The 23,533-nt window shown below is 37.4% G+C and overlaps 1 protein-coding gene across 1 annotated transcript in view; it reads left to right on the forward strand.

Annotated features, from left to right (window-relative positions):
* The first annotated feature begins 2,626 nt into the window (after positions 1-2,626).
* Positions 2,627-23,533, forward strand: part of SMARCA5 (SWI/SNF related, matrix associated, actin dependent regulator of chromatin, subfamily a, member 5) — a 38,789-nt gene continuing 17,882 nt past the window's right edge. The window contains exons 1-10 of the mRNA XM_006053806.3: positions 2,627-3,178; positions 6,616-6,690; positions 11,667-11,833; positions 13,821-13,921; positions 15,623-15,723; positions 16,530-16,709; positions 18,003-18,158; positions 18,257-18,388; positions 20,551-20,619; positions 23,239-23,348. Of these exons, the coding sequence (XP_006053868.1) occupies positions 3,002-3,178; positions 6,616-6,690; positions 11,667-11,833; positions 13,821-13,921; positions 15,623-15,723; positions 16,530-16,709; positions 18,003-18,158; positions 18,257-18,388; positions 20,551-20,619; positions 23,239-23,348 (1,268 nt within the window). The 5' untranslated portion in view covers positions 2,627-3,001. The remainder of the gene's footprint in view (positions 3,179-6,615; positions 6,691-11,666; positions 11,834-13,820; positions 13,922-15,622; positions 15,724-16,529; positions 16,710-18,002; positions 18,159-18,256; positions 18,389-20,550; positions 20,620-23,238; positions 23,349-23,533) is intronic.

The raw sequence follows: 23,533 nt of genomic DNA on the forward strand, positions 1-23,533 counted from the left end.
CCATTCTAGTGTTTTCATGACACTATTCCCTTTACCCTCCTCATTAAAAAGAACACAGTGGATGATCCTACTCTGACCCTTAGGCTTATGATCCTTCAGTATTAGAATACCTAACACTTGAACCCAGAGCTCAGTATATATCAAGCACTGTATTAAACACCCTGCATACTCAATCTCATTTAATTCTTATGACATTATTATGTTATAATTAGGTTAATATAACTATTATGATTATTGTTATAATTATTATAATTCTTATAACATTATTATAAGAATGTCATCCAAATATAAAGTTGGAATAGTAAAAAGATGAGGAAAAGACTGACTTCAAAGAAATTAAGTAATTTGCCTGAATTCACACAAATATTAAGTTCTTGTACTTACATGAAATTCTAGACTTGGCTGACTCTCCAACCTACTCTAACAACACTAATCTTATATAATGCTATCAATTTCAGAACTAGCTGGAAGTTTTAGCCTGTCAGCATTTGAAGAACAATGACCTTTGTCATTTGGCCACTAATGGGCACTACTGTCTGCCACTCAGTTAATGTCTCTATACCTCAGTTTTCAGACATTGTCTTTTCTGTAGTTCCTCACTTCCTTTCCTCCCTGCTCCTAGACCTTGCTCAAAATGTTTCTCTGTCCCTGTGGTTAGATTACTGGGTTCAAACATTCTGTTTCTTCTTCCTCCTTTCTTCTAAGAATCTTTCCTCTGTAATTACCACCACAGGATTCTCATACAGCTTTCATATGCTCATATGAGAAACTCACTCATAGTATAAATGTCTATGTTAAGAAAGACAGGTGTCATTTTGGAGGTAATTTTATTGATTTTCTTGCTACTTGTTTTTCTTAAATTATTGTCAGCCTTCAAGATTCATCCATTTACATATTCAGTATATTTTTAGGGTTTCTAAACCAAGATTCAAGATATTTACCTGTAGAGTGAAGAAATACTCTGAATATTAAATAAATGTTATATGCTTTCTTCTTAATGTCAATATTAAATATCTGTTCATAAGTATTTGTTCAATGTCTGTATGTCAGTGTCTGTTACCCTAGACACTAACTTTTTACTTTCACATCATCTTTTTATGGTAAAAGTGTTTTTTAAATATTAAAAATAAATTTCCTCAATATAGTAATACACAGATTCACTTTAGAAAAAAAAATTAAAACTAAAAAGAATTAGGAAATACACACCAACAACAACCACTTTCAATACTTTTATGATTATCCTTCCAATGTTGTATTCATGTTTTTCAACTTAATTTTTTTCAGTTAACACTATATAATAAACACTCTTCTACATTAATGGCTGATAAGATAAATAATAGTTCAATGTGTGGGTGTACAATAGCTTTAAAATCACACTTTCTATGTTGGACTCACTACTGCTAGCTTTTTGCGGTAACAGGTGAAGACAACAAACATCATTTGTGTATTTTTCTGTTCATATATCCTTAGATGGTTCCTTATAGTCTCACAAACAGTATTTCTAATGGGCTAGGGGGCATTTTTCCAGATCTCAATTTAAAAATTATCATTTGATCAGTTAAGTTTGCAGGCTATCAATTCAAAGGAGAGCCCTTCTGTTTGAAATTCAACATAATCAACAGTTTGCTCAAATCTTAACTCTTGAAAAAGTGTGTCTCCTCTATTCAATACATACTGATAGAATACTGGATATGGGGATACAAAGATGAATAAGAGCCTGTGCAGGGCAGATAACAATTTACAGCAGTACGATTTTCTATTGAGTAGAACACGATGTTCTTGATAATCTGCAGCAGATCCGTGTGCAAGACCCACAGGCTGTGTTGAGGAGACCGGAAGGCGTAACCACTGGTGATTATTCGAAATATTTCTTAAGGAGAAAGAAATGTACAGCAGTCTGTACATTTTAATATTTCGTGGTTGAGAAAAAGATACAGCCCATGGCCTCTCTTATCTATCGATTACTCATGACTCTAATTTACATAGTGATGGGCAGTTTGCTTATGTTTAGCATGTAAATTCAGAGAAAATATCGTTTAACTCTGTACCAAAGAGTAGAAGGAATTTAGAAATGATTCATACAGCTAACGTGTAGACAAAAAAAATTACACTAACGGGCCCTTTTGCTTAGACAACATAACATAAGAGACGTCAACTGGGATAACTAAACCATCTTCAACACATTGGCGTCACACCTATAAGCGGCGGCAGTGAAAGTGTTAAGCCCTGCACAGGCCTCTATACTGCAGTAGGCGGCGCAAAACCTGGGCAAGTTTTCTGGGAGTGCCGCGGATCCCTGCCAAGCAGAGCAGACGAAACGCCGGTGGACCGTGAGCCGTTAAGAACGCCTGGAAGACAGCGCTCGCGTCAAGCCGGGAAGCCGACGCACAAACCTACGTCTCCAAGCTCTCCCTCGAGGCCCCGCCCATTCCTTACCCAAGAGCTCTCTGGGGCTTCGGAGGAGGCGTGGCCCAGGGCAAGGAGGGGAGAATGCGCATGCGCACTTGGAGCCCAGACGTGTAGCCAACTATCAATCTCGCGAGTGTTGATTGTCGGTGGCGTAGGTAGTAGACGTGAATGCTGGAGAGATAGATGATATCTACCAGAGGAAGAAGAGGAGGCAGCTAAGCCAGTTCCCAGTCTCTGTCCCTCTTTTGCTTTCCTTTCTTTTTCCCCCAACCCTCCGCCCTCCTGTGAATCAGCCCGCCCTCCCTGACCTCAGTGACCCGAGTGGCCCCGCCCACTCTCGTCGACGTGATTCCCGCCGTGGGGTAAAGCGCCGGTCGAACCCGGAGCCCCGCGGAAGAGGAGGGCGACCAGAGGGGGAGGTTGCTGGGCCTGGTTTGGGCTCGTCGCCGAGCCGCGGCGCAGGGGGCTTTCGGGTAGTCCTCTCGCTTCTCCATCTGCTCGTTGCGACGCAGCCTCCCAGGCCTAGGCCTCCTCCTCCTCCTCCTTGCCGGGCCCGGCCTCTGGCAGCAGCGGGTGACGCAGACGGAACATCATGTCGTCCGCGGCCGACCCTCCGCCACCCCCGCCTCCCGAGAGCGCGCCTTCCAAGCCCGCAGCCTCGGCCGCCGGCAGCGGGAGCAACAGCAGCAACAAAGGCGGCCCCGAGGGCGTCGCAGCCCAGGCGGCTCCCTCCGTGGCCAACGCCGGCCCCGCGGACTCGGAGATGGAGGTGAGCGCGGCTCGTGGCGTGGAAAGAGGGCAGGAGGGGGAGGAGGAACTGGTTCCCTCGCCTCTGTACTAGTGATGAGACGCAGAGCCAAACTTCACCCCTTCCCACTCCAACTCGGCCTCAGACCCTTTGGGTCGGAAATGATGCTCTCACCCCTGCGCTTAAGCTATCCAGGCAACCTCAAGTGGATTTCTGGCACTTCACGTTTATATTATTTGTCTCTTTGGCGAACCTTGCCAAATCCTCGAACGCTCTTATTAGACACATGTTCTTGATTACTGAGGCCGAGTGTGGAGCTACCCTTTTTTTTTTTTTTTTAAAGCCGGACTCCCATAATTCCCTCGCGCATCTCTGAATCTCGATTTTACTTTCCGCTAAACTTGGGGGGAGGGCGAGGGAAATTTCCCTCTAGGTACGGGGGTAGACAGGCGGGGTGGGGAAGGCATTTAAAAGCAGCGCATCCGAGGAGTTGGGCCTCCTTTTCTTCATCCCGTTCTTTGCGGGGGCGGTATCTGTTCCGCAGAAACAATGGCGAGGGCTGGATGGCCGAGGGCGCAGTGGGGATAAGCGGGGCACAGCTGCTCCCTCGGAGGGAGAGGAGGCTCCTCCCAGGCACTGTTCCATGGGGAAGGGAAGCGACCAAGGCGGCAGCAGCTGTCTTGAACCCCCATTTCATTTTGTGGGGGGAGTGATGGATGGATGGAAGAATGAGTTAGTGAGTGAGGGGCGGTTAGTTTGCTTACAGACCAGCGCATTTCCTCTTTGGGGGCCTTGGCCTTATTTTGAAAATTGGTATCGTTCTCTATGGCTTCCTACCTTCTGGGCTGGGGCTGGCGGGTCAGGGAATGGCAACGTACTGCGAGGGTGGAGAGATTGGGGAACTGCCAGGCGGGTCTTTTGGGTGTGCTCCAAGGTTTTGCGATGTCTGGGAACAAAGTGTTGCTTGCTCCTTCCAATTTTATTCTTGGCCTTCGATCTGTTTTGAGATATTTTATAGTCTCAGCCCAGAGATTTCTGGAATTTTTCCATCCTTGGATAGATGGAGAAAAGGTAATACTGCTCTAAAAGGGAATGTTGCTGCAGAATTAACACAATAAGGAAATGGTAGGACAGTTTACCATAGAGCATTTGGCTCAGTAGTTTTATTTCGGTGCTGTACTAAGTCATAAGTCAGTTCAGTGGAGTCCTACTCTGTAACCAGCGGCCTTATCTAGGGTGAAGTAACGTGTTGTTAGTTTTTGAAAGAACTTTTAGGTAAGGGTGGGTTTTGGTGGAATAGGACCTCTGGTATTCTATAGCTTTCAGCGACTTGAAATTTGTTTTCAGTTCATGTCAGTGTTGCTTGTTTTCTTTTTCTTTAGGTTTTAAATGATTGTTTTGAATTGCCAGGGTTAACTTGGATTCCCGCTTCCTTGTAAGGGGGTTTGAAAGTTCGACACTGAAAGCAGTTGTATTAAATACGCAGTTCTCAGGGCTTCCCAGGTGGCGCTAGTGGTAAAGAACCCGCCTGCCAGTGCAAGAGACAAAAGAGACGCGGGTTCGATCCCTGCGTTGGAAGATCCCCTGGAGGGGAGGCATGGCAGCCCACTCCAGTGTTCTTGCCTGAAGAATCCCATGGACGGAAGAGCCTGGCGAGCTATAAAGAGCCTGGCGGGGTGGCAAAGAGTCAGACAAGGCTGAAGCGACTGAGCACTCACTGCACTTCTCTGCAAATTGCTGTCCACAGTTGTCAGCCTCTCAAAAGAGGCTGTCATTCAAATTTTGGAGTAGCAACCAAAGTCTCAGTCTCACTAGAAGTGTTAAGGAAATATCAGAAAGCAGAATAATTTAAAGCCTAAACTAAATATTTTGCCTTTCAGTTGCTGTTTTTAAGGTAAAGTGGAATTAGAGTTTAACTATGAATATTAATGTAACAAGTACTGGATGACTGTCAGTAGTATTTTTGCCAGATGGGGAAATTGAGTCTTTTTGTAAGTAGAATCTGTGATAGAACCCACATCTGGCTCTGAAGCTGACCCTTCCCCGAATATCTTGCCCTGTCATATTTTTGCCAAAAATGCGTTGTTTAACAATTTCATTTATTGAAAAATGGCTTCATTATTTTTCCCCTTCTCAGGATAGTAACATCAGTGATTTTATCTTTTACCAGTTTTTTCACTGACTAGTTTTTTTTTTTTTTTCACATTATAGTGTGTGTGTGTTTTTTTTTTTCTTTTTAAGCTGTGTTTTTCCAAGATCATTTATTTTCTGACAAAGCCCACTTTCCTAGGAAAATTAGTTAGCTTTCCTATGTATTAATTTTTTTTTTTTTTTTTTTTTTGCTTGGTATTGGTAGTCATGGGAGCAGTCACATTTTTTAATTAATATCTTTTTGGCAACCTGAATGGGGCCTGTCTTGGTTCATTCTCATTTTGCATACCTACCTGGACTGATAGGTAGGTACACTATATACCAATAGCCATATGATCTCAAAAGTCCTAAATCCAAATCTTTTACCTCTTTTAGTTAAGACTGTGAAAGAAGTAATGACTGCTGTTGGAAAGCACATCTTGTTTTTTTAGGATACATTCGACTTTTCATGGTATCCCAGTACCATTTTGTGAATTATTCTAGGTATGTGGCTTTGTCACTTTTACTCTGGAGACCGGAGATTGTGATGAGCTTAAGGTTACACAAGTTCGTAAAGGTCTTAGCACTGAAGTTAGACTTGAATTTGGGTCATTTGATCTCTTATAGTAGTGCTGTACCAGGCCCATCCCCTCAGCTTTTTAATTATAGGTAACTTTGTTACAGCACGTAGCACCACAGATCACTATATCATTAATGAAAATTGTACTTTTCACCAGCTGTTCTTGTGTTCTTTTAATGGATGAGCAAACTTTGCAGTGAAGTTGGTGTTGTTTTTCTGGTTTTTGTGACTTTCTGAATGTCAGGGTGAATAAATTTGGAAAAATAGCACATTTATTATCAATTAAGGAATCAAACTGTGGTTAAAGTATTCACTTTAGGGTGCATGATGAATTTTTTTAATGTTTTAGAAGATGGAAATCAGGATGACTGTGTGACTTCCCAGGTATATATTTGGGTAGTACTACAGTAGATACTGCAGTTTTATTTAAAGGGAACATTTCCTTCACAATTTATATTGTTCAATTTGGCTTTATAATTTTTGATTTTTTTTGTTCTAGGATGTTGGAGATAACCTTGTGCTTTAATCTTGGCAGTGGCCATGCGGTTTACATATTTGGGTTAAGTGAATTGTTAGTACTGTCATATTTTGTATCAAGGTTTCCTGTCAGATAGGATGGCAGCCATTTAGGTATCTAGGAAGTTCAGGACAGGCGTGTATTACTTTGAATGTTTTGGGCTGAAATCAGTGTAATAATGGTATGTTGAGTATTCTTGAAGAACAAACCATGGTTTTTCCCTCTTACCAGGAAGTATTTGACAATGCATCTCCTGGAAAGCAAAAAGAAATCCAAGAACCAGATCCCACCTATGAAGAAAAAATGGTATGTTCTAGGTATATGAATAGAGTCATAATAGTTTTTTATTAGGTGATTAAATTTACTAAAGTTGAGGCACAGATATCTAATTTAAATATATGTAACATGGAGTACTGTAACTTTTTATCTTACTTGACTTACTTGATTAAAGCAAATACAGATGTATTTCATGAATTCACATAGTATGTAAATATGTGGATTATATTAATACTCCTTTTTAGATTTAGCATTGGGAGTGAGATGAGTTAAAAGACCCGAGAAGTAACCATTCAAGATGTGTTTATTCTGCATCTGTCTCGCGTTGTACTCTACGCGATTAAAAAGTGTACTCTACGCGGTTAAAAAGTGGGTAATACATGTATAATTTATAATAACATATACAATATATAATGAGCTTCCCATGTGGTTCAGTGGGTAAAGAATCTACCTGCAATGCAGGAGACACAGATTCGATCACTAGTTAGGGAACATCCCCCGGAGGAGAGCATGGCAACCCACTCCAGTGATGTTGCCTGGAAAATTTCATGGACAGAGGAGCCAGCAGTCCATAAGATTGCAGTCTGACATGCCTGAAGCAACAGAGCACGCGCTCATGCACATATGCATACAATATATAATACAAAAATATTTAGTATATATAGTAATATTTCTTGCCTACAGCTTTTTTATTATATGGATGAGAGCTTTACAAAAGAGAAGATGAATATTATACTCGCAAAAGATCCAGCTCACATTTCACATCCTCTTGGGAATCTTTATCTTACCATGAGTTAACCAGTACCTACAAAGAGCTTTGAACTTAAGTTTAGATTAAATAATAATGACTAACAGTGAATGAATAGTATGTACTGGGCCCTGTTCTATATGCTTTATATAGATTAAACTTAATTTTTTAAAAATCATAGTTAACATGTATAAGAATATCATCATTACACAATACAGTACCCTCCTTAAGAGTGGAAACGGTGTCTTAGTCTTTCTGTCTTCAGCATCCAGAATAGTATCTGGCACATAGAATACTGATTTTAACAAGTATTACTTTCCCCTTGTTCTTTGACTTTTCTCATCAATATCAGCAAATATTTTTGAAATTTCTAAAAATGGCTTCAAAGTCCTAAAAGTTTGCATATATGTATCAGTATACACATACATAACGGGCATAATGCATATTGTAACATGTAAAGTATAAATGATGTATTACTGTATATGATTTCTGTTCCATTTTGTATGTATGCATTTTGTGTATATGTGTAACTGTCCTGTCACCTTTCTTTGCTGTCAGTCTTATTTGAAGAAAAGATGTTTTTCCATTTTTACTTTTCCCAGTCATTCCTCTAAACCTGCACAGCTTAGATTCTGTCATTAACACTCTATTAGTGATTCTCTACTTGATCTTAGCCAAAAGACTGAGAAGTGATGTACTAGTAATTTTAATGGCCAATTCTTTGGCCTAGTTTTAGTTCATTCTCCTTATTCATACTTGTATTTGACACCACTGGCCACTCCACAAATTTTTTTCTTGCCTTGAGACACCTTTTTTCTTTGATGATACCTTATTTACTTGATTATTCATTTGTCGTTCATTACATTTTGAATATTTGTTCTTGGAATGTTTTAGCCTGGTTTTAGCCTGTTTTAGCCTGGTTTTCATCTGCCACTTTTAAATGAGTACTTCTGAATATTTATCTCTAGCTCAGATGCCTCCAATCGTTGTATTTTCATTTGCTTGTTGAACATTTAAATCCCTTTGGTAGGTCTTATTTAGGAATATCCGAAGTTGAATTCATTATCTCTTTCCCACACAGTTACTTAGTGTTCTCTCAATGAATGAAAGTTTTTCTTAATAAATATCCAAGCTGTTTATAACAGCATGTCATAATTTTAATAGTCTTGGCAGATTTAACTTCATAAATATTTCTTTTATCTTTTCCCCATCAGCCTGGTTCATTATTCTTCTGTTGCATGAATTATTTCATTGGCATCTTCATTTGGCTCGTTTCTCATGATCTAGCTTCTTCCAGATCTGTGTTTTTGTGAAGTCTGTGACACTGATCTGATTATATAATGGAGGTTTTCAGTGGTTCTTTACAATACTTCTCGTCTCCACAGCTCCCTTTATTGCAATTTTTTTCTCAACTTCCTACAGATTTTTCAGTCTTCTACTTTAATTTCCTTTTTCAAAACCATGACCTTGACGAGCAGTTTTCTTCTGAGCAGGCTCCTTATCATCTGCTAGATCCTATTCATAGATAAGTCTTGATACTCACTTCTCATTCTTGAACCCAAGATGCCAAGTACTGCTTGAGAAAACTAAAGTAATTACACTGATTGGTACTGGAATAAATTTATGGTTTTCACTTTCTTTGGCTTTCACTGTTATTTCTAACAGTCCTATTTAGCCATTCTAAGACTTTGCCACTCTGATTAAGTTTCTACTTCTTTTCTGTCACTTTCTCACTTTCAGTCTTCCTCCATAAAGAATTGCAGGCCCATCATCAATTTATTTCCAAACATGTATGGCTTCTACTATCCTGGTCATTTTCTTAGAGAAAAATGCTTTTTCCAAGGCTATTGATTTTAACCTTTGCTTTAATTTTATGATGCATTTTTTTTGGGGGGGTTCTTGATCTTATTGTGTCTGCTCTTTAGGAAGTAGTTTTTCTCCTTATACCTCTTATTTTAATTGAAGTATAGTTGATTTATAATGTGTCTATCTCTGCTATACAGAAGAGTGATTCAGTTTAACATATATATACAGTCTTTTAGATATTCTTTTCTGTTATGGTTTATTTGAGGGAAGTTGGATACAGTTCCCTGTGTTACACAGTAGGACCTTTGATGTTTATCCACTCTAAATGTAATACGTGCAATTATCAACTCCAAATTCTCAGTGCATCCCTCTCCTCCCCTCCTCTGCCTTGGCAACCACAAGTCAGATCTCTGTCTGTTTTGTAGATAGGTTCATTTTCTTTACACCTCTCGTCATTTTTATCTTAACCTTTTCATTTTTCAAGCAATGAGGTCTTTGCCTGTTAATCCCCTTAAACCTTTGCTACAGTTCCACTGAAAGCTTACTCTGTAAATGTTCTAAACTCCTTGTTTTTTTGCAACCGTTTGTAACTCCACACGACTTGAATCAGTGAGAGAATTTTGGAAATTATGAAATGTTTTGTAGAGCTCTGGTGAAGTTTATGCTTTGTTCTTTAAGATAGTAGTCTCAGACTTGACCTTGTAGAAGATAACAAAGATTTTGGATATTTCTGATCTAATGGATCATGAACCACAGTTTGAAAAAATACCATCTTAAGACATCTAGAACCATTAAAGGATCTTGAGCACTAGAGAGGTGTGATAAGGTCTAAGAATTGGGAGGACTACTCCTTTCTCTGTGAAACATCATTTCTGTTGGCATTTTCCTAATCATCCTGCTTAAAATTTAAAATTTGGTGCTATTCACACTTCCCATGTGTTCTTACTGTGTGTTTTTACTTCGGAGTTTTTGTTTTCTGACAGTCTTCATAATTTACTTGTTATGTTTTATTTTCAATATTGTACTATAATGAAAACTTCATAGAGAAACAAAATACTTTTTCTGGTCTGCACACAGAAGTATTTTTTGAATTGAAAAGACATTTAAGAAGAAAACGTTGATTTGAAAATGTTTTTAAAGAAGAGAATATTCAGTGATTTGAGTACTGTAGAGTAACTTTTGCTTTAAAATATCTTACACTCTGACCTATCTGAATTTATTTCCGGAGCTTATTTATCTTGATCCAAGCATAATTACAATAATAGTCTTTTTTAAATAGCATGATCTTCTCATTGCATGTTTTTGGTTTTTCTTTTACTATATATGTATTTGAAAATGAAATTGTGCAAAATACATATATATGGATCTCAGGTCAGTACTTTAAAACAGAAGCTGAAGCTTGTCATTGGTAGGACATCCCTAAGGAGAAGCGTGTTGACAGCCTTTAGTGGTATGGATTGGGCTACGCGTGTGACCAGTGAAACACTGTCACCGTGTGCCTTCAGTATCACATTGGGCTTCGGTTTTACGTTGGTGTGATGTTTAAAAATTATGTTTTCATTTAAAAAGCACATTAGACTACCTCTGGTGTTTGCTAGGTAAAATGTTTTATTGTAAAGTTGACATTTTAAACATAGGTAGAGATACTGAGTAACTGGCTTCTCTGTTTATTGAACTCTTGTCTTCTTGTTTCTCCTTATTTAAAATCAAATTATTGATGTGTCTGTAAAAAGTCTGTTGTCTAAAGGCTCTAGATTTCCATTGTTTATTTTTAAAAGAACTTGATTTCAAGGTCTTAAGTTTTTTTGGTCTTCCATTCTTTTTGTGTGATAATAGGAAACACTCAAAGCCGCAGATGTTAGATATAAAAATAAGAAATGGTATTAAGAACTACATAGGATTAATGAATATTTCATGAACTTAATAGATGTTTTTCAAGCCTGATAGCTTTTTAAAATTTGGCACAACATTTTTCCCTCTTCTGAATAAATACACCTGAATTGCTGAGTCTTTATCTTTTTATTTGATATTTTTTCTTCAACTACATTCAAGTATCACTGACACACAGTAGTTGTATGTTTTTAATTTGGTGAGTTCTGGCAAATAGCTGAGGCCATGTAAACACCGTACAGTCACAATGTAGAACAGTTCTATCGTCCCCCAAGTGCTTGCTCCTGCTCTCATCCCTTTGACACTTCAGATCTCCTCTCTGAGAAACCACTACTTAGAATTTCACATAGAAAGTCACTGTTTGGAGTTTGGATCGTATAGCGTGTAGTCTCAACGCTTGCTTGCTTTCACATAGTATCCTACTTTTGAATCTCATCTATGTTGTTGCATGTAGCAGTAGTTCCTTTTTGCTGCTGAGATTGTTGTGTGGAGACATGTTGAAACTTTGATTTCTGATTTTATATTGATATTCTGATAAAATGTGTTTTCACATTTCTTCCAGCAAACTGACCGGGCAAATAGATTTGAGTATTTATTAAAGCAGACAGAACTGTTTGCACATTTCATTCAGCCTGCTGCTCAGAAGACTCCAACCTCACCTTTGAAGATGAAACCAGGGCGCCCACGAATAAAAAAGGATGAGAAACAGAACTTGCTCTCAGTTGGCGAGTGAGTAATAGTTGATGCTTAACAGTTGAGCCAGACTTACTTTAGATAGTCTTAATTAGAAGCACAAAATCATTTTATTAAAAAAATAGTTAACGGTGCTCTTATTTATTTGGCCCAGTTGTCTTGGCAGGACATAGCCATACATGTATAAATAAATAAAAATAGGCATAATGCTTTATTTTTATATGGATTGAGTAGGGAATTCAGATGTTACCTTCTCCTTGGAGTGGAAACAAATGCAAAGGTTAAGTGGCCTACTTAACATCGTCTAGAAGGAATTAGAATAATCTTACTTTGAATTTAGATCTGACTTGGGGCAGTCTCTAGTCTCCTAAACCACTCAGGTGGATTGAGAGTACTGCTGTTATCTGAAGTCTGTGCTTGTTTATAGATCGTATGGTGATTTGTATCATGATAGTCTACTTAAAATTTTTGTTATATGCTTAGTTTCTTTATATAAAAGGAAATGTCAAGTTGTATGATGCCGTTGTTAGGCGGTGGTGCAAAATTTGTAAAGTAATTCTTACATGTTGAATTTATAGATTCTTTCTTAGAATTTGTGCTGGTTGGATAACTTAAGATGTTTGGTGGTGGTTTAGTTGCTAAGTTGTGTCCGACTCTTGCGACCCCATGGACTGTAGCCTGCCAGGCTACTCTGTCCATGGGATTTTCCAGGCAAGAATACTGGAGTGGGTTGCCATTTCCTTCTCCAGGGGATCTTCCTGACCTAGGAATTGAACCTGGGTCTCCTGCATTGCAGGCATATTCTTTACCAACTGAGCTATGAGGGAAGCCCTAACAAGATGTTTGGTTAGTAATAACGAATTTAGGGCAATCTCATTGCTTGAAAGTAACCATTAATTGAAGTAACAAAGCATATGCCAGCTTTTATCTTTAGTTTAACAACCATAATAATCAGTCATCTTGATAGTATATTATGAAGGAGATTTTATTTAAAAAAAAAAGGCAAAGTTAAGTTGCTCTCTTAGTTTATGGAGAGTAACTTGGGGTTGAGGGGTAGATCTTTGAATTAAGTTTTCATAAGATTGGAATGCAGAGAAACACAAGAAGTAAACACATACGACAAGCAATTAGGGACTTCCCAGGTGGTCCAGTGGCTAGGACTCCACACCCCAGATGCAGAGGGCCTGGGGTCCACTCCTGGTCAGGAGACTAGATCCTACATGCCGCAACCAAGAGCTTGCACGCCACAGCCAACAGCCAGATAAATATGAAAAAAAAAAAAAAAGCTACTAAAAAAAAAAATCCTTGGATTTTTATTGCCTTTGCTTGCATTTCTGAGGCATGTTTCTCTATCTGGGAAGGCTGATTATCTTTCCCACAAAGCATGTAGTTTTAATAGAAATCAAGCAATAATTTAGATTTAGAGATCACAAGAGTGGAATATAATCTACTGTTTTCTAATTTAAATCAAAGTATTTGTTGAAAGTATACAGGTATAAGTGGAAACTTGAAAACTGGGGAGCAAGTAGTTTTACTAACCTGAGTCCTTTAGAGGTTAAGAAATCTGGCAATATTATAGCTACAAAAAATTAGTTTTTAAGAGACTGTGTCTGACTCTGTTGGGATGTAAAATCTGGGCATGTGTATTTAAAAAGCTTCGAGTAATTCTAGTTAAAGAGTCATTGCCTTAAACCCTAAGTCTCTGTTCTGCACATTCTGCAGCTTTTGGTGAAAGTTGTAGTTTTTAAAATGTGATTTCTGGGGGAACTATTTTTGGGGTGGGAGCAAAATACTTAACATTAAAATATAAACTATGAGGTTTTTCTTACTGCATATTTCATTGAAATTAGATGATCACGTTTATGTTTATCAGGTTCTGGTTAACCTAAGGTATTACTCTATAGTCTTAATTTACATGCCTTTTAAGATACTGTGAAATATTGGTCAGCCTCTTGACTACTATGTTGAAAGCTGGTAATTAAAGCCAAAACTCAAATTGCTTGATATTATTTTAAACTTGCAGCTATCGACACCGAAGAACAGAGCAAGAAGAAGATGAAGAATTATTAACAGAAAGCTCCAAAGCAACCAATGTTTGCACTCGGTTTGAAGACTCTCCATCTTGTATGTTATATATATTTAATTACTTCATCTTTAAAACATTCCCTTGTAGCCTTTGGTTAATGTTGGGGTTTTTCTTGGCTATAATTTATAAAGGGAATTTTAAGTAATCTTTGAAATTTATTGATTGTGAAATGAACTTCAGATACTATTTTGGCTAGAAGTCATAGTATATCATTACGATAGTGATGCTGTATTTCAAAAGGGCATAAATCACCATTGTGCTTGATGTTTCCTGAATGTATATGTAAAAATGGGGATGGAATTTGCCATATATTTGCCCTAGAGAAGAAAGATGTGTAGGAAAAGGTACTTATTAAAGACTTTTTTTTACTCATCTCCTGATTTTGTCTTTAAGTTTATAAATGGTTTTCCAAAAGAAAACATGGTTAACCAGGTTTAAGTTTTACTTATATATAATCTTGGGTTTCCCAAGTGGCATTAGTGGTAAAGAGCCCACTTGCCAGTGCAAGAGACTGACACATGGGTTCGATCCCTGGGTCAGGAGATCCCCTGGAGGAGGGCATGGCAACCACTCTGGCATTCTTGCCTGGAGGAGAGTCCCATGGACAGAGGAGCGTGGCAGGCTACAGTCCATGAAGTTGCAAACGGATATGACTGAAGTGACATAGCATGCATGCATGTATAATCTTGGTTGTCGGGTGGCACAGTTTTCTTTACTGAAGCCCAGTAATTTTTTTTTTCCTGACCTTTCTCTTTCTCACTTGATGACAAGTTTGTGTGATCATAGTGGCTGTGAGCAAAAGAAAAATTTATAGTAGTATAGGATTTATAATTTGGATTGGAAGTTATAATTAACTGTCATCTGGAACTCTTAGCAGACTAAACTTCAGGGAGGATAGGATCTGATTAGAAATGCATCAGTCTGGTTAAAGTGTGTATCTCCAGATTTTTTTTTTCTTTTGGCTACAGAGTACCCAGTTTTCTTACTATGAAGCTAGAGGCCAGAGCCAGATTTGTGGCCCAGAGAGAAAGGAAATTTGAAGTATTTGAGTTGTCTCTTTCTCACATTCTTACAGTGTATCCAATTTTCCTAGTGTTAATTAACATTTCATCTCAGAGCAGTGTTTTTCAAAAGGGATGGAATATAGAATATACATGTATTTTTTTAAAAAGTTGGGTTATTTGTGATCCATATACTTAGTAATTATTCTGGAATGGGAAATGTAAACCCTGAAAGATTTTGTTCCTCTTTGTGAGACCTCTTGGAAAAGCAAAGTAAGGAAGGGTAAAGGAAAAATAATCTTTTACTAATAATTTTTTTTTAATTTCCCCTTTGTTAAGAGAAAAACATTCCCCAGCGAACCTCTGTTTTGGTCATCAGGGAAGGCGAAAACACTTGGTTAGAAACACTTGCGCTGACATTGAGAAAGGAAATAGGCCAGAGAGTCTCTAGGACCAGTATATGGTAACATAAGGACTGAGTGGCTGGGGCGCTCCGATGCCTTCCATCGTGTTTCTTGTCTTCTATATCCATCTGCTCCTTCTCTGCTCCACAGCACAGCAGATACCTTTCCTGACTTGGAACTTGCCAAAGTCCCATTCTTAAAACCTAGTGAAGAAGGCACAGTCAAAATAAACGAGTAGGCCCAAGTTAAACCTCTGAGTGTCAAATGAAGGAGGGGCTGCCCACCTGTATTTCTTGTCTTTAAAATGTGCATGTCATTTTCCTTTTGTTCTTAGATGTAAAATGGGGTAAACTGAGAGATTATCAAGTCCGAGGATTAAATTGGCTCATTTCTTTGTATGAGAACGGCATCAATGGTATCCTTGCGGATGAAATGGTATGTGTTTGGTAGCTTTTGTAGAAGGCCATGTTTTATAATTTAAACCTTGTACACCATTTAGATTTATAAAAGTTAAGACTTGTAAGATATTATAGACTGTTAGCAAACTAATCCTGTGTAACACTAATAATTAGCTCACTTTAGTTGCCTAAGTGGGATCTATATCTATACTTCAATTGTGAGGAATTATTATCTATGAAAGTGTAATAAATTTAAAAATAATATGTTTTGAGAAGCATGCCTTTGGTTGACTTTTGTAATATAATGATTTGGCCATCTCCCCTTGCTCCCTACCCCCCACTTGTGTGAGACACAGGGGGGATTAGTTGAATGTCATCAATAAATATTTTCTCTGTGATGGCACCTTGTACAGTTCTATCTTGTAAAACATTGTATCTTGTTTACTGTTTACTAGTTCTATAGTGAATGTTTTAAGTTTCTCTATAGCTAGCTACAGTGCTAAGACAATTGCTTGGAGAAAGTAATGGAGTGAGAAGAAATGGGTCTCAGTTCTAGCTCTGCTGGGTGGCCCTGGGAAAGCGTGCATCTGAGCTTTGTGGGGGGTAATGGTACGTCCCTCACGGACTGGTGAAGGTTAAATGCCATAGCACTTGTCCACTGGGCACACGGCAAGATTTTGCTATTTGTTAGGTGTATACAGCTTTTCTTTTAAATGTTTCAGGAAATCTTAAATATTTCAGGAAATATTTAAATGTTTCACAAAATATTAAATCAGGAAATAATAAATACAAGAGTCTGTTTCCTTCCATGTTTCCTAGCTTTGTGATTATTTTCTCTTTCAGGGCCTGGGAAAGACACTTCAAACAATTTCTCTTCTTGGGTACATGAAACACTATAGAAACATTCCTGGTCCTCATATGGTTTTGGTGCCTAAGTCTACATTACACAACTGGATGAGTGAATTCAAGAGATGGGTACCAACACTTAGATCTGTTTGTTTAATAGGGGATAAAGAACAAAGGGTAAGTTTCTCATATTTCATTAACATTTTTGATATTAAAAGAATTTGAATTTAGGTTTGGGGAAAGGGGATAACTGGAGGAGGGATAAAAGAAGAGAAAGGGTCCCAATAATAAGCCTGGTTTTCATAAATATTAGTAATTTGTAAGTGGAATATTATCTTGATGGCCAAGATTCATCCTGGGGAAAAAGGAATTGTAGACTGTAGAAAGCTATAAGAATATAGTTTGTTTCTCCTGCTTTTTGGGGGTGGTTATAAAATTGAAGGCTTTATTCCCATTTTAGAGCAATTTCTTCATAATAATGTAAGTAGTAAAAATTTAAATAGTAACTTGACAAGTTGGTATCATATTTATCAAAATAAGTTAAAATATTGATCAGCTGACACATCCTTTTTGGGAGAGGAAATGGAAATAATGAGGGCTTCCCCAGTGGCACAGTGGTAAAATCTGCCTGTCTGTGCAGGAGACATGGGTTGATCCTTGCGTCAGGAAGATCCCCTGGAGAAGGAAATGGCAACCCACTCCATATTCTTGCCTTGGAGATCCTGTGGACAGAGGAGCCTTGTGGGTTACAGTCCATGGAGTCACAAAATGAGGCAACTTAGCGACTAAAATAGCACCACCAACAATGGAAATAGTTGACACTATTAAGAATATAAAATTTGGATTAAAAAATGGACTTATACTGTATTGAAGGACTATGTATTAAATTTTGTTTTCCCTTCATTCAGCTATCAGTGATGACTCTAGATTTCTTTTCTCCCTTTTTAGCTACTTTGGGTATTTTAAGTTACAGAATCCTTACTGTGCTTTGAAACCCAGAGGTTTAACCAGTCTTTGCCTTAGTTTCCTCACCTGTAAAATGAGAAAATTCATAGCAGTGTCTTAATAGATCTATAAACTTAAATGAAAATGCTTACTGCAAACTAACCTTTAGTCCTTAGTCCTTATGTATCTTTATGTCAGAAAACTCTTTATCCTTTCCTAAACCTGTGTCCAAAAAATTTCAACACTTAGTGGAATTGTGGAAATAAGACATTTTAAGAATTAGTCTTACTGACTTTTGCACCAAAGAATTTTGTCAGTTATTTATTACATGGCTGTGACATAGGATTAATGAAGTTACTTTGAGCTAGTTCTAGCTGCTTGTGTACTATAGGTAACTCTTAATTCTTTTTTACTATTCCGCCACCCCACCCCGCCCCCCGCCCCTGGCCCATGCTCTTGTTATCAGTAAATTTAATGTATAGTTTATTTCTGCATGATGGAATTTTTTTTTCTTTTGTTAAACAGGCTGCTTTTGTCAGAGATGTTTTGTTACCAGGAGAATGGGATGTATGTGTAACTTCTTATGAAATGCTTATTAAAGAGAAGTCTGTTTTTAAAAAATTTAACTGGAGGTACTTAGTTATTGATGAAGCTCACAGGATCAAAAATGAAAAATCCAAGGTAATTTGATATTTAGATTTGAAAATCATTCGTGCCTTCATTTAGAATTTGATCAATATGCAGACAATTCATTCTAATGATGAATTTGGTTCTTGCAGTTGTCAGAAATAGTGAGGGAATTCAAGACTACAAATCGACTATTATTAACTGGAACACCTCTTCAAAACAACTTGCATGAACTTTGGTCACTTCTTAATTTTTTGTTACCAGATGTCTTTAATTCAGCTGATGTAAGTAGTTCTTATTATTTTCTGGTTGGAGTAGTTTTTTGATACTTAATATTTTTGTAATAGAACTGGCCTGCTTCAAGAAACATACAAACTTATATAGAAAGAGATCAGAATTTTGGTTACCAGAGGTGGGAACCAGGGGAGAAGCAGAATTGGATGAAGGCAGTTAAGAGGTGCAGAGTTTATTGTACTTACTTATCTTCCACTTATAAGATCATTAAGTACTTGAGATGTACAGCATGATAAATGTAACACTGCTACATGTTATATATGAACATTGTTAAGAGTAAATAATGACTAAAAGTAAGTAACAGTAAATCCAATATAAATATTTTTTCTGTTTATCAAAAATTGTACATCTATTAAATGATGGATGTTCTCTAAACATTGTCATTGCACTGCACACTTTAAACCCCATCCAGAGCTGTCAGTTTATCTCGGTAAAACCAGAAGAATTAAAGAATTTGGCCTACCTTTTCGTACTGCTTGAGATAATCATTACTTTTTCACACTTTTAGGTAGTTAGCCTCCTGTAACCTACCAAGTTTTGTTTGCATCCTCAGAGTTTACTTTTGTGCCTTTGATTTCAGTCTCATTTTTGAAGTCATGGCTTGTTCTCTCTGGAATGTCATAAATTCGCATTCTTATTGGGTGGTCATGTTGGCCTGACACGGCTCTAGGTGGACTGCTTTAGTTCTTAAGGCGGTGCTCAGGCTATTCCCCAAGTGAATTTGGGTACTTCCTGTTGCCTGAGTTTTGAGTCCCTAGGATGGCCTCTTCCCAGAATGGCCTTCAAATTTGGTGAAGTCTGTCTAGCCATATTTTCTTATGGTCTAAGAAGCATAGAGACTAATCCTTACCTTTGATAGGTTATTTGTGATGATAGAAATGGTTAGTTAATTAATTGAACTCTTGGTTGTACTTGGTTGTACTTAAAGTGTACGTTATGTTGACAGTCTATGCAGTTAGTAATTTTGGTTTTCTGTCAGGTTCGACTTCATTTTTGAACCTTTGCTCCCGTTTCTGGAGTGTGTGTGTGTGTGTGTGTGTGTGTGTGTGGCTTTGAAGAGCTTATTCAAATAAGTTCCAAAAAGGTGTTAATTTTGATTGGGTGTGTTATGTAAGGATCATTTTAAGAGTAGATTTTATTATTTTTATGTTTTAAAATTTTTTTGAGAAGATTGTATTCTTGAAAGGCAATTTAATCAGTGTCAGCCAGCTACTTTAATTCTGCTTTTACTTATTTTGATTTTTGTTTTTGAGATAATTTTTCTTACCACATTGACGTGTTTATTTGTTTAATAATCTCTGTTAAAACTTTTAGTTGACACAATTCTAAGATTATGTTTACTAATAAAGCAAATACAGTTAATGCTTGAACAATAGAAGTGGGTGGGTCCACATGCACAAAAATTTTTTTTCAGTAGTAAATACTAAGTTCTGCGTGATATGCAGTGGTTAAGCCGACTATAAGTTATGTGTGGACTTTCAGTTGCATGGAGTGTTGGTGCTCCTAACCTCTGTGTTGTTCAAGGGCCAGCTGTATATAATAAACTTGCTTAAGAGGTAAAGCTAGGGAAACTGTCCTTTTCAAGTCCTACCCAAACACTAAAGAAATGTCAGTATTCTCAATTTTACTTTTAGAAAGTTTAACAAAAATGGACATTGCTCTAGAAACCTTGTGTTTGAGGTATATGAGTGGTCTTAGCAAACTGTAAAGTGGTTTTAACTTTTAAGATTTTTCTGAAACAAGCATATTTTTCTTTCAGGAATATGGATTTTCATATCTACAAAACTGTCTCCAATTATTTTCTTTTCACTTTGAAACTTGTCATCTTGATGTTTAAGAAATACATGATTCTAAAATGAATTGCTAACAATAACACACATTAAAAAAAAGGGAACTAAATGATTTTTGCGGTTCACAATTCAAATATTAAATTAATTTAGAAGTTGTTATATGCTATATAACCTAGCATAATAAGGTATTTGCAGTTACTATTATGGCTGTAAATTTGAGCGAACTGGGAGGGAGTGAAGGCTGGGAGGCCTGGCATGCTGCCCTCCATGGGATGGCAAAGAGTTGGACATGCCTTAGCAACTGAACACACATAAAGTTACTATTACTCTAATCTTAATGTATTTTTTGTTTGTTAATCTAGGACTTTGATTCCTGGTTTGATACAAATAATTGCCTTGGGGATCAAAAGCTAGTTGAGAGACTTCATATGGTAAGTATTTTGAAGTAGGGTTAAAAAAGCATGTTTCTAATGGGAAAAATGATACAGATTAGTATATTACTTTTCTGTTAACAAAAAGCACAGTGGCTTTAGAGTCAAATCTGTTTGAATCTGCCCACTTTAGTACTTATTTGTATGATTGGAGGAGGGGGTAACATATGGCAGTTTAAGTCTTAGAGCCTAGGGTGAAATTCTAACTGTGAATTAATTAAGTAATGTACAGTGGGTTAACGTACAGTGAAGTTGCTTAAGAACTTAATATGAACAAGTTCTGGAAGCTTTAGTTCTATTTTCCTGCCATAGGAGAATCTAACAGATTTGCTTCCGAAAGGCTAAAGGTCCATCTGTTGTTCTTAAATCAGTTGATTGTGTACAAGCAACTACTAATAGTCAGTGTGAACAGAGTTGATGTTTTTGCTGTAAAATACAGCTTTGTTCCTTCCTGTGAAGATTCACAAGTGAAAGTTGGTAGGAAGATAGAAATTTCTCTAACAGACCCCAGGTTATAATACCCGGACCAGCAGGATAAAGCATGTGAGCATTACATACAAGGCCTTTCATGACCTAACTCAGGGTTTCTCAACTGGTGTTGACATTTTGGTGCAGTTTTTGGAGGATGGGGAAGGTGGTTTTCTTGTTCAGTAGCGGCATCCTGGACACTTCTGCTCAACTCTGTTCCAGTAGTATGCCCTCATTTGTTACAGTCAGAAATGTTTCAAGGCCCTAGAAACATGTCCTGTGGGACAAAATCGCTCCTCCTCCACAGAGGTAATGTTTCTGTTAATAATGTTCTCCAATTTCTTTTTCACTTCTTAATCGAGCTTTACTTTGCTAAAATTGCTGACCCCACTGTCAGTGTTCTGTAACCACTGTCCTAATTTCAGTGTCTTTGCTTATCTTTTCTTCCACATCTAGTATTCACTTTCTTGCCTTTACGAATAATACTTCAGCCAAGACTCAGTGGTGATGTCACCTTCTCCATGAGTACTCCAGCCAAGGCCAGCCTAGAGGCTCCTCTGTAGCCTGTCTTTAATAATCCAATATTCTAACATTATGGGACTTTGCACAGGCTACTGAAATGACTCCTTTACAAATGCTTTCCCTCTGGATTGTAAACACAAAGGCAGGATGTGTCTTACATTTGTTTTTGTATCCCTAGCATAATGCCTGGCTCAAAGTGCATATTTGATTAAGGGGAAAAAATTAAAAACTTTTGAGTGTTCAAATATTTGTATATAAATTAATTTTAAGGTTCTCTAGAATTCTGTGTACTGAAATTTTATTTTGTACATATTTGAAGATAATGGTCTCCTAGACACCTTTGTTTCAGTTTAGATGGCATTTAAGCATGTAAGCACTCAATTTAGATGTATTTGTTCAGAGGGTTGTGGGGTGTATGTGTAGGCTTGGCTTAATAAATAGATAGGTACATGTAGGTAAAGCATACCAAAGCACAACAGAATACCGGTTTTGGCATTTGTTTATTTTATTTACATAGCATGAAGATGCTTGTCAAATCAGGGGGTACAGGTCTGGTAGCTGCCTCTCCGCGCTGTCCTGAGATTCCCACTGTAGCTCCTGTGTCTTGTAATGAAAGAGTGTGTTCACAATCACATGGTGTACTTGGGCATGAGAGAATTCTTTAAATGAGTTTTCTTTAGTTGCAAGAAATCCCACACCAAAGCCTAACTTGTGCATATTTTTAATAACCGCAGAATTTATGAGTTGGTTGAGTGAGTTCTCTGCTGGTTTTACCTGGATTTACCCAGTTGCATGTACATGGACAGTTCTGGAAGAGGGCCAGGGGGGCCGAAGGTCCTCACTCACATGGCTGGCAGTTGGTGCCAGCTCTTGGTTGGGCTCCACTAGCTTCTTTACGTGATGATATTCGAGAAGTGTTGCTTATTGTTTTTCTCATCAATTTTTGTTGTTTGATCACATTTTTATAAGCTAGTGGTAAATAGAACAAAGGAAGATAAAAGGATATCTTTTGCTTTATAGCTGTCTTACAATTATTTTATGAAAATTAATTACCTGTATACAACAGGGGTATGTCTCACAAATATAATATTGTGTAAAAGAAACCAGATATAAATTGGGCATATACTATGAGTCTTTATATATAAATAAAGTTAAAAACCATAAAAACTTATGTATGACATTAAAAACTGAATATTGGTTACCTTTGGGAAGGAAGGCGGGGGGATAGTGACTGGGAAGGTTGTATTGTCTACTTCCATAAGAAAAAGATAAATTAGGGAACAGTAACCATGATGACATCATAATGTGGACCTAGCCTTTTCTTAAGTGACTGGTTTTAAATTTGAAAGGCAGTGAATGTTGAAAATATCATCTTTAAAATTTACTATTGTTTTTTACACTTTATGAGAAGTGTATCAAGTGTTTATTTATTATATATTGAATAGTCATCTTAATATACTCTTTAGGAAGTCTGTAATAATAAATTATATATTTGGAAGGGAGAAGTCCTAAGAATCTTTTGATATTCAAGAAGGCACATTTCTGTGTATTTAATGGACGCTTTTAAGATCCTGAAATATTACTTATGTTACCAGTAAGGTCATCTCCATTTCTTTCTGCTCTTTTAAGGTTTTGCGTCCATTCCTCCTTCGTCGAATTAAGGCTGATGTTGAAAAGAGTTTACCTCCAAAGAAGGAAGTAAAAATCTATGTGGGTCTCAGCAAAATGCAAAGGGAATGGTATGTGTTTTGAGATGTTTTTGAAATCATCCTTAATTCTTCACTAACTTTCATTTGTATTTTGCTTTTGTACTTGTATTGTCAAGGAATTCAGTTTGCTGGTTTGCACTCAGCCTGAACAGTTTCCCAGATGTAGAACCTAGGACTTCCTAATCAAATTTATGATACAAAGTCTTTGTTAAAGA

This window comes from Bubalus bubalis, chromosome 17, assembly GCF_019923935.1.
Source record: "Bubalus bubalis isolate 160015118507 breed Murrah chromosome 17, NDDB_SH_1, whole genome shotgun sequence".
NCBI lineage: Eukaryota > Metazoa > Chordata > Mammalia > Artiodactyla > Bovidae > Bubalus > Bubalus bubalis.